This window comes from Chrysochloris asiatica, unplaced genomic scaffold (assembly GCF_000296735.1).
Source record: "Chrysochloris asiatica unplaced genomic scaffold, ChrAsi1.0 scaffold00003, whole genome shotgun sequence".
NCBI lineage: Eukaryota > Metazoa > Chordata > Mammalia > Afrosoricida > Chrysochloridae > Chrysochloris > Chrysochloris asiatica.
In genome coordinates, this window is record NW_006408521.1 from 33,138,733 (window position 1) to 33,155,068 (window position 16,336).

General features: G+C 42.1%; 1 protein-coding gene across 1 annotated transcript in view; it reads left to right on the forward strand.

Annotated features, from left to right (window-relative positions):
• SORCS3 (sortilin-related VPS10 domain containing receptor 3) overlaps positions 1–14,018 on the forward strand; it is an 863,487-nt gene extending 849,469 nt beyond the window's left edge. The window contains exons 23-27 of the mRNA XM_006831323.1: positions 3,996–4,127; positions 6,120–6,219; positions 7,175–7,280; positions 12,902–13,062; positions 13,941–14,018. Coding sequence (XP_006831386.1) covers positions 3,996–4,127; positions 6,120–6,219; positions 7,175–7,280; positions 12,902–13,062; positions 13,941–14,005 — 564 coding nt within the window. The 3' untranslated portion in view covers positions 14,006–14,018. The remainder of the gene's footprint in view (positions 1–3,995; positions 4,128–6,119; positions 6,220–7,174; positions 7,281–12,901; positions 13,063–13,940) is intronic.
• Positions 14,019–16,336: the final 2,318 nt, after the last annotated feature.

Here is a 16,336-nt window from a genome sequence, read left to right on the forward strand (position 1 = left end):
ACTCTTCTGATCTTCGGTCTTTAGTGTTTAATGCATCAAATCTGTTCTTCAGATCTCTAAATTTCAGCTGAATTGAAATGTATATTTGCTTTGAAGGACACAGAAATAGAGTAATACACTGTTTATAGACGGAGAATGTAGAGTTTTGTTTTCTTCAAGAATTTGCCTTTAGGCACAAGCTTACTTTTAAGTTTTATCACAAAAGTAATATACTCCTTTTACTCAGCATTCAGGAATAGAAAATTCACTCATAATCTCAGCACCTTAACACAATTTATACGGCTTTTATTTTATTTTCATTGTTTCTGTTCATTTGAGTTTTTACAGACTTCTAACCGAAGAAATATAAGGAAGTAGATCTGAATTCAGCTGTACATGTTTTTACATATTTCCTCAGACTACTCATTATTCTCTCATAATGACAAAACAATATATATATATATATATAAAATCTCCACACAGGGTCTGTCAAGATATTGCCACTAGGGTTCCAGTTCATACATGCACATGTTTATTCTAAACAATGCCTGTTTAAACATGTCTCTGTGTTCAGTGATGGCTGCAGACAAGTTCTCTTAGCAGTATACATGTTAGGGTATTGTTGTAAGAAGGGTGAGCTGGCCCATGGGGCCAATGTCTGATCTCCTCTGACTTCACATGTGGGGAGGAGGCAAAGCACCATCAAGCAGCATCAGTCCAAGATGGATTCCTGTGAAGTTGAGGTCCCACATGCCTCCACCCTTCAATCTTTCTTACCAATTCTGACACCAGTCTTCCCTGGCACACTCTCTACTTCTCCACTGGTTTTAGTAATTCATTGTAATGGCCGCTCAGAAATCACAGAGAATACTCATGATACGAGTTTATTAGAGAAGTTTGTAGTTGTTAAGTAATGTCAAGTCCGTCTGACTCAGTGACCCTGCATAGGGTTTCAGAAGCTGTAAATCTTTATGTGAGTAGAAAGCCTACTTTTAGGGAGGATAACAGGTTATGATTCAGGCTCAGAAATTCTCAAGGCACAGCTCTTCCAGTCTTTTCAGCCATGCCCACAGGTGTTTGGCGTCTCAGCAACAAGGTTCTTTGGCTTCTGCCCTGCTGGGGCAAAGTTACAAAGCTTTTTTAGAATTCTTGACAAATGCCCAGAGGGAACTCCACCTGCTATTCAAGCCAAAGGCACTCAGCTCTGACTCTTGTTGTTATGTGCCGTGGAGTTGGTTCTGACACATAGCAACCCCAAGGCTAAAAGCTGCATCGTCCTCCTGCAGGACAGCTGGTAGTTTCGAACTGCTGACTGTGAGATTAGCAGCCCGATTCATAACCACTACGCTACCCCCATGCTACATTATGCTACTAGAGCTCTAGCTGTTGTTGTTGTTATGTGCCGTGGAGTTGGTTCCGACTCATAGAGACCCTGTACAGGGTTTCCGAGGCTGTAAATCTTTATGGGAGCAGAAAGCCTCATCTTTCTCCCATGGAGCAGTTGGTAGTTTCGAACTACTGACCTTGCAGTTCCCAGCCTGATTCGTAACCACTATGCTACCAGAGCTCTAGCTGTAGAGGGCAGCAAACGTAGCTCTCCTTCTGCCTGCTGCTTCTTCCCCACCCCCAATTAAGTGCCTACAGGCACCCCAATTTGCAAGTGAGCCTCCTGTCCAAACCAAAGGCACTCTGCATACTGACTCCAGGGGCTGGAAGCCCACTGCTGTCTCCTACTCTGGCCTTTGGTTCTGCTACTTCTCTGAGGCTTCTCGGTGTCACCATCTGTCTCCTGGGTTGAGGAGTTTCAACCTTCAGGGATCTTAAGGCCCAAAGGACAAGCTCTGCTCCTGGCTCCTCTTTCTTGTTGGTAATAAGATTCCCCCATTCCTGCTTCTGAGATGGCACCTCCTATACCAGTGTTCAAACTCCAAATTTTCATGATCACAATGAACCCTCTAATCAGTCACTGACAGGTGACTCAGATCATCCTTTCAACAGCTTTCCCCATTTTACCCAGATCTAGCAGGAAAACAGTGATTTCATGGGAGTTACCAAGACTGTGGCCAGGAGAGACATAAAAAATCCACTGCTCTGCAGGTATCTTCTGGAAAAGAGAAGCGGGCCAATCAAAACAATGGCTTCCATTAACTGCTCCATTCCTTAAAATTAGAGCACAGAGGTCAGCTCAGAGGCTCTAACAATCTTTCTGGAAGACTCCCAAGACAGAATCTTGGTACATTTTCTTGAAGGAAACAGGATGATCATGGGGTCTTATTATAAAGAAATTTTTAGAAAATTAATAACTGCGTTTGTGAGAGAAAGGCCAGGAAAATGGCTCTGAGGATTTTTTTTTCTGCCCATCTCGACAATGCATGTACTCATTCTTCAAGAGTAGGAGGACCATCCTACACGAATTTCATTGGGTGACCCTACCCCATCTACCCTTTAGCCCTAATCTTGCTCATTTGGGGTATTTTTTGCTCCTCAAACTCAAAGACCATTTCAAAGGAACACGATCTGAGTCCCTTGAGGATGCCAAAACTGCCATTTTGACATGTTATAAATCAGAGAGCATAGAATTCTTTGGAAAAAGGTTAGAGACATGGAAATACTGCCTTTAGAAGTTTATAGACCTAGATAGAGTATATGTAAGGAAACAATAATTTCACATTTTAGCATTCTATCTAATAAAGATTTCTATGATTTTTTAATAATTCTTTTTAACATACCCTTGTGTATGTGTATGTGTATGTGTATGTGTATGTGTATGTGTATGTGTGGGCTTCAAAGAGTTCACGGACAAATTTCATTATCTCTCAATTCCATTTTTCTACAAGTTTTTGATGTCCCCTTATATGTATACCGACATTTACTTAATTTTTCTTTTTTCTTGCGAATATTTGATTTTTCCCCATTTATCCACAATTATAAATTATGTGGTGAGTACTTTTATTTTTCCCTCTACATGTAGCCTTTCCTGTAATTTGGATAATTTCTTTAGGATACATACTTTCCAAGTTACAATTAATGAAGGAAGGGCATGAATATTTTTTATCTCCCTAAAGTAAGTCTTTTGAAAAACAATTTGGCTGTTGTATCACTTTGTAGTTCTACCATTAACGAAAGGAGCTCTGGTAGCATAGTGGTTATGAATCAGGCTGCTAACCTCAGGGTCAGCAGTTCGAAACTACCAGCTGTTCCGTGGGAGAAAGATCAGCCTTTCTGCTCCTGTGAAGATTTACAGCCTCGGAAACCCTGTATAAGGTTGCTATAAGTCGGAACCGACTCTGTGGCACATAACCAACACCACCATTAACGAAGGAAGGAACCTCCTTTCCTGCAAACTCACTGATATGAGCTAGTTTAACTTAAAAAAACAAAAAAACCTGCCTGTTTTATGACGTGAAAGCAAGAGTTGGTTGGCTTTTTAAAATTTGCACTTCCCAGTGTTTGCCTAGAGCTCCTGTTTCCTCATTTGCAACCAGTCTGTTTATGTATGAACCAGAAGCTCCAGTCTTCTCAGTGCAGAAAAATAGATAATATGGTAGGAACGTCTGCAGATGTTCCCAGCAAACACTGTTTAGAAAATCATCTGCAATACTATTTCCGTTTCCATAAAAATGTAGAAATGAGCAGAGGAGGCAGTAGAACTAATAGTCCTTTTTCTCAAGCAGCTCTAGGGGAAAGAGAAAAATAAAACAAAAAACCTTGTTGTATGTATTTGGGGTGTTATGCTTAAAGTGCTTATATTTAAAATCAGTAGAAATCTTAGGGCTGTGCTGAATCCTGCCCCTTGTCATTGGTTAGGGGAAGGAGTGCTGGTGTGGCACTGTGGGATAAAGCACTGGACTACAAGGTAGGTCTGAACCACAAGGTTGGGGGTTCAAACTCACCAGATGCTCTTTGGAGACCCCATATAGGGTTGCTAAGAGTCAGAACCAACTCTACGGCACTTAACAGCAACAATTACAGCAACCTCCTCTGGGATCTCACCGTTGGTCTAAACATCTTTGCAGGTAACCAGTGTCCCAGAAGACCAGATCCTTGTGGCCATATTTCCAGGCCTTCCCACGTCAGCAGAGCTGTTCGTCCTTCCTCCCAAGAACTTGACTGAGCGGAGGAAAGGCAATGAAGAGGACCTGGAACAAGTGAGTGAGAAGAAACTTGACCAGGCCACTTGCCCCCAGCCTGTACTTTCAGGGGACACAGAGTTATTCCCAGCCAACAAAGGAAGCAAAACCTTCCACTGTCCCATCAGTCTATCCTTCCTTTGTACAGAGTCCAGGGCTTTGAAGTACAATTAGCTCTAACTGGAGTAAACACAAATCCAGTAAACTGGTACATTGAGCGACATGGGAAGAAAACACAACCCTGGCATCATTCATTCCAACTACTGGCATCCTTGTCCCTTGTTCATGCATCTCTCTCAATGCTGTGTGCTTCAAAGGGGCAGGGAGAGGGATAGAAGGAAGAGAGATTGAATGAATGATTGGTTGGTTGACTGACTTGAGTTTCCGTATCTAGTCTAGGAGAACTTGCTCTTTGTCTTTAAACGGCTTTGACTCTAGAAATCTTGGTCAATTTAAGTTCTGCTTCTGGAGACTTTCAAGCATGTCTCTCTAGAGAGCAGTGGACTGCCTCATTTTGCTTTGACTAAGGAAACAGCATTTGTAACCGATGATTTACTGCCCTTAACAAATGGGCATATGGTTCTGTGATCTGCACACTCCTGGTGGTGAGGGAGATGGCAAACCCCAGTGCACCTCTGCCTCTCATGCCTGACTCTTATGGGGTCTGATGGGCTGCCCTTGGTCTTTCCCTGGCCAGCTTGCCCATGCTGCTAAGTGATTGTTGTTGTTGTTATGTGCCGTGGAGGCAGTTCCGACTCATAGCGACTCTGCACAGGGTTTCCAAGGCTGCAAATCTCTATGGGAGCAGAAAGCCTCATCTTTCTCCCGCGGAACAGCTGGTAGTTTTGAACTGCTGACTGTGAGATTGACAGCCCAATTCATAACCACTATGCTACCAGAGCTCCTTGCTAAATCATTAGATATAGAAAGAAGTAAGAATGAGGCTTCTGAAAACCAACATGAAGCAAATGTGTTTACTCCTGTATGAGGTAACCTTTGTGTAGACATTTCTCATGTCCCTCTGGTACTCACCTGGATGTCACTCTGTCTCGACATGTATCCACAGTCCTCAAACAGCATAGGTACACTATAGTCAATTTCTCTGGAAATGGAAACGGCTCATTGCATTGCAAGATTGCATATTGAAGTTGGCTAGAAATAAATACAATTTCTCAATGCATACATCGCTTTTACAAGATCCCTTTATTTTGAAATAGCAAGTGGCATGTGTGAACTGTATTTGGAAAGTACAATATGCATCATTTAGATAGACAGGTAATTAGGGAGATGACTAGTAGCTGGGATCTTAAGGTGCATAAGACTCACTAAGAATTGGGGGCAACACCTAAGTCAGCCTCAGCTTTGATGTGGGAATTAGGGTGATTAAATCTGTTATGTCTTCTGAGACTTGCTGGAGGAAAGTCAAGTGGAAAAATGATTCCAGAAACAAGAGGCAGCTTTGACTTCGTCGCTTACTTCACATTGTCTCTAGGATATAAACACAGAGGACTGGACTGCCACATACATGTCTACTTTAACTTGCAGGCCTCCCGCCCTGTGTGCATTAATTGATCAGATTAAAGAATGAATGATGGGTTGACTTTCTTCCACTGGGAACCCACAACAGGCTTTTTTCTATAATAGGTTATAAAGGCATGGGTGAAAGAGAACCGAACCAGGAACTGAAAGAAACATTGATGTCTGTTACCAACTCTGATGTACTTCTTAACTATGGGCACATGTCTTTCTGTTTCAGTCTCCTCTTCAGTGTAAGAGAATGATACCAACTACTTTCTTGGCTCACAAAACTCTTAAGAACTGTGAGAACTAAATTGAGAAAGATGCTACAGTAACCTTAATACACATTTCTCAAATTCAGAACTGTGAAGTAGTCCCCTGAATGAACAAAATCATTGTTTGGCTATTTATCTTATTCTTAGATGTTTACCCTCTGAGAACATCGCTCCATGTCACACTGTCACCTGCAGCCCCTCTTTCTTTATTTCCCAGGTTGTAGAGATGCTGTTCAATGCTCTAAACCAGAACTTGGTTCAGTTTGAGTTGAAGCCAGGAGTTCAAGTTGTTGTATATGTCACACAGCTGACGTTAGGTAAGTGCCTGCTGGGAAAAAGAGAGTGGTCATCTGTTAGCCTGCAGAGAGCCTGAGGAGATAATCATAAAACACTTCTCCCTAACTGCCTGGAGATGGCTTTGTAGAAGGGCCCTTTTGTGTAGTGAAATTTCAGAGAGATTAACTACACCGTTTAGAACGCATCCTGTTGAAGTGGCAGGAAGACTTTCTTAGAAGCCATTGACTCCCTGAGTGATCTTAGGGGAAAACATGAAGATATTTTTCTGTCTTTTGTTTCAATCTGTGTTAGGTTGGGATTGGGTTTGGTAGCCCCACTAACAACAGAAATTGCTATGACGTTACCCATGGTAAACCCCTGTCGCAGGCTCTTAATTTCTGTGATTCTGATTCTACAAATCTTAGCTGGAAGACCAGATTAAATCATCATTAAAAACCCTTACCGTTTACAATGTGTGAGTTGAAGCAGCAACCTGTGATAGGAATCCAAAGGGTATGTTCCATTGGGTATCCACCTCTGACTCTCTAGGACTATTTGCTAAATGGCTGTTATTGATATAAGACTCCAGATGTGGAGGCCTCAAATATATCCATCCAGCTATATCTTACCAGAACAGAGAATGGAACACTGCATTAGTATTTAATCCAAAGTTCCCAAGGAGCCGCTGTATGATCATCATCAACAGGAAGTCAGTCTAGAGATGAGAAAGAACATTCAAGTCCTTATTCTGCTTCCCTCCATGGGACACTTACTGCCCAATTGACACCAAGTGCCACATGATTTTCCCAGCACAGTGGAGGAGTCTCTTTCCTTTAAGAAGATGTGGTCAGGGATAACACTCTCATGATAGAGGCCAATTTACCTGAAGCCTCAAAGCATGCAGAGACATTCGAGACCAGAAATAAAGATGGGGATGAGTTTGGCTTCCTCCTCCAGCTAATAGCTTCCTTGTGAACATCTCTTCTTCCCTCTTAGCTCCATTGGTGGACTCCAGTGCTGGGCACAGCAGCTCGGCCATGCTCATGCTCTTGTCGGTGGTGTTTGTTGGCCTGGCTGTGTTTTTGATTTACAAATTTAAAAGGTATGTGCTATGATTACTCTTGTCGACCTGAGAGTAAGGTTCAGAAGAGCTGATTTTTCCCACCACCAGCATTCTTAAAATCTTAATGTGTGGCAGGAATCCAAAAGGCATGTTGCACTAAAATCATAAGAATGTGATCTTAATCCTTCAGGAAGCCCTGTTTGGCAATGGGAAAGTCAGGGATGGTTGAGGATCAGGCAATAAATGGATTTAAGAATCTGAACATATTCAATTTATAGGTATAATGAGTTAGGAAGATGAGGACTAGCCTATGAAATCAATTTGTTCTTTTCACGAGACGTATGAGGAGTTATCAAACATCACCCAAATGTCCATGTGAGGGCTCAATGTTCAGGAGCTCTGTGCTCCATACAGCTCAACACCCAGGCAGCTGAAATCTGATAAGGGACACACATTTTCTTATCTTATGTTCTAATGACCCTGAATCTCTGTTTAAATTTGCACACTAAAATACCCAACCTTCACTCTTCTCTATCCTTTTCCTGTTTCTAAAGAGACACTAATCCAAAACATGAAGTCTGTATATTCAGAAATTCTTTCTGAAGGCTGCAAGCAGACCCCAGTCACCATGGAGCTGACCCTGCCGCCTGACAGTTCTGTGGGTATCAGAGTAGAAGTAGACTCCATGTAGTTTTCAATGGCCAGTTTTTCAGAAGCAGATTTCCAGATCTTTCTTCCAAGGTGTCTCTCAGTAGACTGAAACCTCCACCCTTTCGGTTAGGGGCCAAGTGCATTCATCTGTTTTACCAACCAGGTATTCCTCTGAAAGGCCACAGGTTTTATTTTAAAAAGGGATACTTATTTAAAACATGAAATGAAGATCAATAACTCTTTCTCAGTATTCAAATGGTGTTCTGGTGTGATACTTCTATGAGAAGGTGAAAAGAATGAACTCTGAAATCAGAAAAACCTGATTGTAGCTTGTAGCATTTATAACCTTGGGTGTTTGAATTTGTAAGCCTTAGTTTCCTCATCTGTAAATTGGGGGAAATACTAACGCTTTATTTAAGTGTTATTTGACAAGTATAATAGCACATATACATATTGTTGTTGTTGATGTTGTTGTTGTTAAGTGCCATTGAGTCTGTTCCAACTCATAGCAACACTGTATAGGGTTTCCAAGGAGCAGCTGGTGGATTTGAATCACCAACTTTTCAGTTGGCAATTCAGTGCTTATCCTACATACAGCACCACATCAGGACTCCAGACTTATACCTAGTACATTTTAAATAATCACCAAAACTTAGCTCCTACTCTGTGTCTTACCAGAATAGAGTCTAAGAAGAGAATTGCCTTCCAGTGGGACCTTGTGTGTCACTAACTGGGACATATGCCACCATCCAACACATAGCCATTAAGTCGATTCCAAATCACAGTGGTCCTGTAAACTGTGTTTGAGGCTGTACATTTTTACGGGATCAGAAAACCTCATCTTTCTTCTGCAGACTGGCTAGTGGGTTTGTATTGCCAACCTTTTGGTTAGCAGTCCAGTGCTTATCCTATAGTACCATCAGGAATCCTTAACTAGGACATATCACTAGACTAGAGATGTGCTTCTTGAGATACCTGGTATTAGGTACAGTCAAAATATCACTAACTTTTTTCAGTTGAGTTTCAAAAGCCTAACTTGTTCCTGGGAGTCCTTCTGGGCAGTGAAGGTAATGCCCTTTGATTTGGGAAGGGATCAATGATAAAAGTGGCTCACTTGTCCCTCCCTCCCCACCACCCTGTCAGCGCTTATTTAGTGAATTATTCCTTGCTTCAAAACTCTAGTTTCTCTCAGCGTATATTTCAGCATTAGCTACAATAGCTGCCAGTGTTCTCCCATTTCTTCCCAAAGACAGAGTGAGGTTTACTTTCCCAGTGAATTGACCATATGTGAGTTCATAGAATCCCTGGTGGTACAGTGGTTAAGCACTCAACTGCTCATTGAAAAGTCAGCAGTTTGAACCTCTCCCCCCCCATCCCCCCACCCCTCACCCCCTGTCACTCTTCGGAAGACAGATGTGGCAGTCTGTTTCTGTAAAGATTACAGTCTAAAGAATCTATCTGTCCTAGAGGGTTGGTATGAGCAATGAGTTTGGTTTGGTTGTAAGTTTCTGGCTCTTGGATCAGCATGTATCAACTTCCTTGTCCCTGTTACCTTTAAAGAGGGGAAAACCCCTTTATATCACAATTACAAAGAAAAGGTCTAACGTCGGTCGGGTTAAGGGTTAAGGCAGTGTTCCTTTATGGAAGTGCTTTAGTGATGTGCAAAGAACACTTTCACTCATCCAGTGATTTGATTTTGGGGAAGCCTGGTGGTGACTGGATTTGAAGACCAACTAAACAAAACTAAACTAAAATATCACAGCCTGACTTCCAGAACTTGACAGTTGTTGAGGACAAGGGGCAATGCCCGTCCTGCAATGAGGCCTTTGTGTCAGGCAGCTGCAGATGAAGGCACGGTTTCTCCTTTATGTTAGAAAATGTTCTCTTCTTTGATAAATGTTGCTGAACTCGTGAGATCATCAACTTAGCATATCATTGTGAACCCACAGGTTGCTTCCAACTCAAAGTGACGCTGTATAGGGTCTCCAAGGCTGTAATTCTCTATACAGTCCCTTGGGCTGTAACACTCATCATCATTGTTGTTGCTAAGTTGTCCAGTCGATCTTGACTTACAGCAACCCCGTGTAGGGTTTCTAAGGACAGCTGATGAGTTTGAAGTGCCACTGTTGTGATTGTCAAAACCCAGTAATTATCTGACAGTGCCACACCAGGACTCCTTCACAGATGGAACAAATGAATAAAAACAACGCTGTTTTTTTAGGAGACTTGGATCTTTCCCTCTTACCTCTCTTATTAAAGCCTGTATGTTTGTGTGATCCAATCTCTGTATTCCCATCTTGCTCATCTACAAATGGGACTTAGACTTCACTTATCTTTATATTCCCAACAGGCCTACAAGCAGATCTATTAAGAAATAGAAAGTAACTAGACTGTTTTACTGCCACAAATTGTGACATAAAATGCACTTCCTTCCGACCATCTATTAAAAAAGATGAAAAATATAATTGCTTATAGATGTGATATTAGACACTGAGATAACATGAATATATTTAAAAGGGCAAATTTATCCATATCCTCATAGAAATCATTAGGAAAACAGGACAAGACAGACAAAGGACTCTGGGTACAATTTTGACGTTTATGTGATCGGGGATGCGTTGGTTGTCCCCAGCACCTAATAAATATTACAGCAGATCCCACATTTATTAGGGATGTATACTTTTATGATTAGAAGGATTCAGAGTCATTAATCTATGTTTGTGTTTAGATAAGAAGAAGAAACTAGGAACCAACATGAATTTTTAATTATACGCATTTAGAGGACCTGCTGTTTGCTGCCTCACAAAGAATCTGTTCATTTAAGGCTCTTGTAAATTATACTGAATGGATTTTAGACCAGTAGGAGTCATAGGGCTCCAACTATAATGTATAGAAAGCAAATATTAAAGACATGAAACTGAACATAAGAAAAGGTAGGAACCTCTTTTCAGACTTTTTTCTCTGAATCAGCTACAGGAAAACCTTATTAAATGCCCCCACGGTCAGCCTCGTTGAAGACTTGAGGAATGTAGAAGCCAGAAAGTAACCCTAGTTGGTATGAAGGGAACAGAGTGATTCTTCTTAGAAATGCTAGAAATGTTCTGGATTTGAGTGGGTGTCACATATCCCAGGTTTTAATCACATCTGTGCCAATCAGTTTAGTGAAATGTCTGGGCGTTAGTCCAGTTTCTCCATCATTAAATAAGATAAGGGAGGCCTCCTCTAGATATAATGGTCCTGTATTGCGGTGTTGTCAGTTAATGCACTGGACTGCAAGGTTGCTTTGAACCACAAGATTGGTGGTTCAAGCTTACCAGATGCTCCTTGGAAATGCTATATAGGGCTGCTATGAGTTGGAACCAACTCCAAGACACTTAGCAAAATAACAAATATTAGTATATATATATATTAGAATAGGAGTCCTGGTGTGGTACTGTAGGAATACGCTGGACCACAAAGTCAGTTTGAAGTGCAGGGTTGGTGGTTCAACCCCACTAGCCACTCATCAGAAACCTGGTTTCTGTGAGTTGGAACTGACTCAACAGCACTTAATAGTAACAATATTAGAATATGGTCTTTTCATTTTAAAATATAGTATTGGAAAGAACATAGGTTTGGGGTTATTTACTCATAGATTTAATTATTCATTGAAGAAATACTTATTGAGTGTGAACTGCTATGTAAGGATGAACAAAAGAAGTCATAGTTCTTGCCCACACAGAGGTTATAGTTTAGGAGAACAGAAAGACAGGGTCACAAGTTAATAGTCATCACCAACTATTGTTGTTGCTAGATGTCATTAAGTTGGTACCAACTCATAATGACCCTATGCGCAACAGAACGAAACACTGCCCAGTTTCTGGGCCAACCTCACTACTGTTGCCACGCTTGAGTCCGTTGCTGCTGCCACTGTGCCAGTCTATCTCGTTGGGGCACTTCCTCTTTGTCTCTGACCCTCCACTGTGCCAAACACATTACCAATTATATCACCCTAAACCAGCACCCTATTTCTTTCTTCTGTGAATAGTGTGACATCGTTACATATGAGAGGGCTTCAAATATTTGTGGAAAAAATCCATTATCTTTCAATTCCATTTTTTTCATGAACTTTTTGAAGCCCCCCTTGTATTTCTAACAGATCGGTAGTCAGAAAGACTCCTCTGAGATAAAGTTAACTGAATTCTGAAGGATATGGAAACTGTCATGAGTAGAGCTGAAGAAGTATGTTACAGACACAAGGACCAGTTGTTTCAAATCCCATGATGGGGAAGAAACGAATGTTTTAGAGTATAGCAACTCTTAGTTTAGGTCTGGATCAACAGCTTCAGTTACCCTGGGGCGCATAGTAGAAAAGCAGATCTTGACCCTTTTTAGAGCTATGGAGTGACCATCTGTATTTTTATGAGTTCCCCAGGTGATGCATATACATAGTGAAGTTTGAGAAGCTAGGTAGTTCAGAGGGACTCTAAAAGGTTAGAGATGCTGGAACACAGGGTGAAGAAATGACTATCCCTCCCAAAATACAGTCTGAACCTCTCTGCTCTTCCAAACTTTAGTTCATCCGTCTCATCTTTCCAAACCATAGTTCTTGCCCATGTGGTGGATGTAGTCTTGTGGGAAGGAAAGACAGGGAATGAAGTCATTACCAGTTAGCTGCCAACAAGTCCATTTTGACTTAGAGCCCACTTGTAGGAGAGAGTAGAGTTGTCCCAGAGGGTTTCTAAAGTTGTAAATCTTTATAGAAGCAGACTGCCATATCTTGCTTCAAAGGAGAAGCTGCTGAGTTCAAACCACTATTCTTTAGGTTAGCAGGTGAGCACTTACCAACTGCACCAGAAAAATGAAGCTTTCTGCTCCTGTAAAGATGTACGGCTTCAGAAACCCTACGTAGGGTCGGAATTGACATGATGGTAGTGGGTTTTGGTTTCGTCCCCATCACTGAGGATTTCCAGTTGCCCAAGTTCAAAATGCCCTGTGATCGTAAACTGACTTTACTCCCACTCATGTAGGAAAATCCCCTGGATTAATATCTATGCTCAAGTTCAGCACGACAAAGAGCAGGAGATGATTGGATCTGTGAGCCAAAGTGAAAATGCCCCCAAGATCACCCTCAGTGATTTCACTGAGCCTGAGGAACTACTGGACAAAGAGCTGGACACACGGGTCATCGGTATGTACACCTATACCACCTCTTTCCAAGTTCCTGGGTCTCCTAGTCTCCACACACTGTGTCTGCCAGCCCACTGACCTTCACATCGGACTGGACCTGGTGGTGGGGAGAACTGGTCACAATGGTATAGTCAGATGTTTGAGTCTGTCTGCCACCTCTAGTCACACAAAATTCTGAGGTATTTTTTCCCCCATAAAAATCAATCAAGATTGGTAACAGTGGTGTGGATGAAGTTAAGATTACTATGAATTTTCTTCCTCTTTTCTCTAAAGAGCATTTGATGTCCTCATCAGTAATCACACTCATGTGATTATTCTGAAGTCTGAATGCCTTGGGTCCATGCCTTGGGTCCATACACTAGCTCTATGACCCCTAGCCCCGTGTTTCTCTGCAAATCTGGAATGCTTACTTTGATAAATAAATGCTAACATGTTGTTAGCACAGTGCCTGGCACATAGTATGTGTTCAATGCACGCTGGCTATTACTATTGTTATCAATAAACTATAGGATGTCAATCAATGTCAGTTGATCTGACCTTCCATGTTAATGTGAAGGGATTGTTGTTGTTAACTGCCATTGAGTTGGTTCTGACTCATAGTGACCTTGGCAAGGGTTTCCGAGGAGCAGCTGTTGGGTTTGAACTGCCAAACCTGTAGTTCACAGTCTGGTGCTGATCCTACAGCACACACCAGGGGGCGATAGCACCCATTAAGCATGGACTAGAGCTGATGGGAGAAACTGTGTAGGTGCCCTGCTTACTAAACATCAGCGGTCCAGCTCTTCGTGGTGTCTTTTTTTTGTAGTAAACAAAGCAGACACGGATCCCTGTCCTTGTGGAGTTTACATTCTTCCCTCTCCTTGTCTTCTCTCCCTTCAGGAAGCATCGCCACCATTGGGAACAGCGAAAGCACAAAGGAGATCCCTAACTGCACTAGTGTTTAAGACCAGCAAGCCACATGATCAACCATCTTTCTGACTTGTTGTTTTTGATGATTCCTATTATTATTATTATTATGGAAAAAGTGAAAATGTCTTTTTTACCTTTTCTTTACCAAGGACCCCTTCATAAATAAGCAGATGCTTAGCTTTGAGAGAAAAAGGCATTCTTAACTGATTAAAAGGAGAGACAAAGAAACAAATGGGTGTATTTGGGCTTCGGGCAAAGGGGGCACCTTCCTACAGGTCCCTTGCTTTATTCTGCCAGTGGCAGCTCCAGGGCTCTCTTTTCTTGGGTTGGTTCTTCTGTTTAGTCCCAATCTCTCCCCACAAATCACCAGCCTCCGGGCCCCCCATCCTCCCTCCCACATTCAACCCAATCCATCTCCCAGGGGGATCGTAGGAGGTCCCCACAAACCACCCACCTTCTGTCCCACCCGACCCCAACCCCACATTCAACACAAAGCATCTCCCAGGGGGATCGTAGGAGGTCAGTTATTGGTGAGAGGACATCTGTGTCCTCTTCAGGAAGCATGCACACCTGTAGGAAAGACACCCTGCCTTGTGCATGCCAATAGTGAGGCTACAGATGGCTTATTGTATATAGTTACAATGTAAATAGCTTTTTATTTCCTAAGAAATAATTTAATGTTTAGTAAAAAAGACAACAGAAAAAAGAAAGACGTGTGTGTCGGCTTAGGCACTCACCCCAGAGCTGACCAACCCCAGACCTGCTGGATATGTTGGGTTCTGGATGCTTGCCAGCTGTCTGTCACACTTAACCCTTGCATCTCCATGCCCATGCCATAGCTGGCTTCTACTTATGTACAAACAAGAGGGCCAGGGGAGGGCTTCTTTGGGGCACTTGATGAACAGCTATAGAGACATCATGAGGGACCTTTTGTCCCATCAGTGACGTGGAAGAAATTGCAAGATCAAGCCTATTAGAGGGCACAAACCGAGGCTCAGAGAGGAAAACAAGGCTTCTGGTCCCCAAATAAGCTGAGGATATTTTAGCAGCCTGAGATTGTTTCTTCTAAAGAAAAAAGTCAATGGATCTAAACCTGATGATGCATCTGTTTTCTGAGTGGATTCCATGAAGAATGATAATACGCGTGATGAATTTCAGGCTCTCCTGAGCTCAGTAACGGCCCCGGTACGAGGTTATAAGCCCAGTGGATGCCTCTTAGCATGGTGGAGTTAGAGAGCTTGAGAAAGGGGTGGTACTGTGGACTTGTGAGTCCAGGGGAATCCTGTGGGCCAATAGGGCTCTAGCCTTTAATGATATTAGTCAAAGAAGATTTTAGCAAAGCTGTGCTGTTTGCTTGTCAAATGTACACAACTTCCTTAAAGTCAAGTATCTGCCTTCAGTTCCCTTAAGGTAGTTCTGGCCTCTGGGGTGAGTGGCTTTTAGCTCCAGTACTCTCATTTCCAACACCAAGGTCCCATGATGCATTTTCACAAATCAATTCTTTCCCGTCAGGTCACTTCAAACCAGGTTGTAAGCATTCTTTTTTTGTTTTCAGGCACTGCCTGAGCACACTTGTCTTTTGTTTGTTTGTTTTTTAAATAAACTGTATCTATATGGAGGAAAGGCCACACTTTGTACCTGTTAATTTTTATGGGCTGTTGTTTGCAGTCTTCTGTGTGATGCAGAGACCACGTGGTGCAGAGAGATCTTACTGGCAGCAGCAGAGGCAAATGTTAGGAGCGTTTCTAAAGATCCTAGTTATTTTTTGTTTCAAGGGTTAAATGGGGCAGACAGTTGCCATACTTGTACTAAACACTGGAATACAAATGCATGAGTCATATCTATATATACAGTATATGTACATATACTGTTTTGGTTTCATTGTTCCATTTGAATATTTCTACTGTAAAAAAAAAAAAAAAAGACAGTGGTTTTGAAATTGTTGAAAATAAATGTATTTTTGTACATCAAAACTACATACCTGGCTGAGTTTCTCTCTTTGGGATGTTTTCTTTCCCTGTTACATAAGCCAACAATTGCTGCAATAATGCTATGTGACTCCCAAAAATCGAAATGACTTCTAACAACAAGCATTTCTTGTTTGCTCATGTGTCTTCAGGTTGGCTGACTGTGGTTTAGCTGAGCTCAGAGGGAATCGATTGGGCTGTGCTGGCCCGATCTGCACTGCAGGCTTCGGGTGCTTCAGCCTTGCTCCATGAGTCAGCATTATTTTGGAGCCAACATTCATCATAAATCTGGGATCATCATTCTGTGTACTCTGACCCACTGCTCATCGACCAAAGGAAATCATCTGGCCAAGTCCAACATCACCATGCTAGGGAACTAGACTACGCCCGTTCTGATAG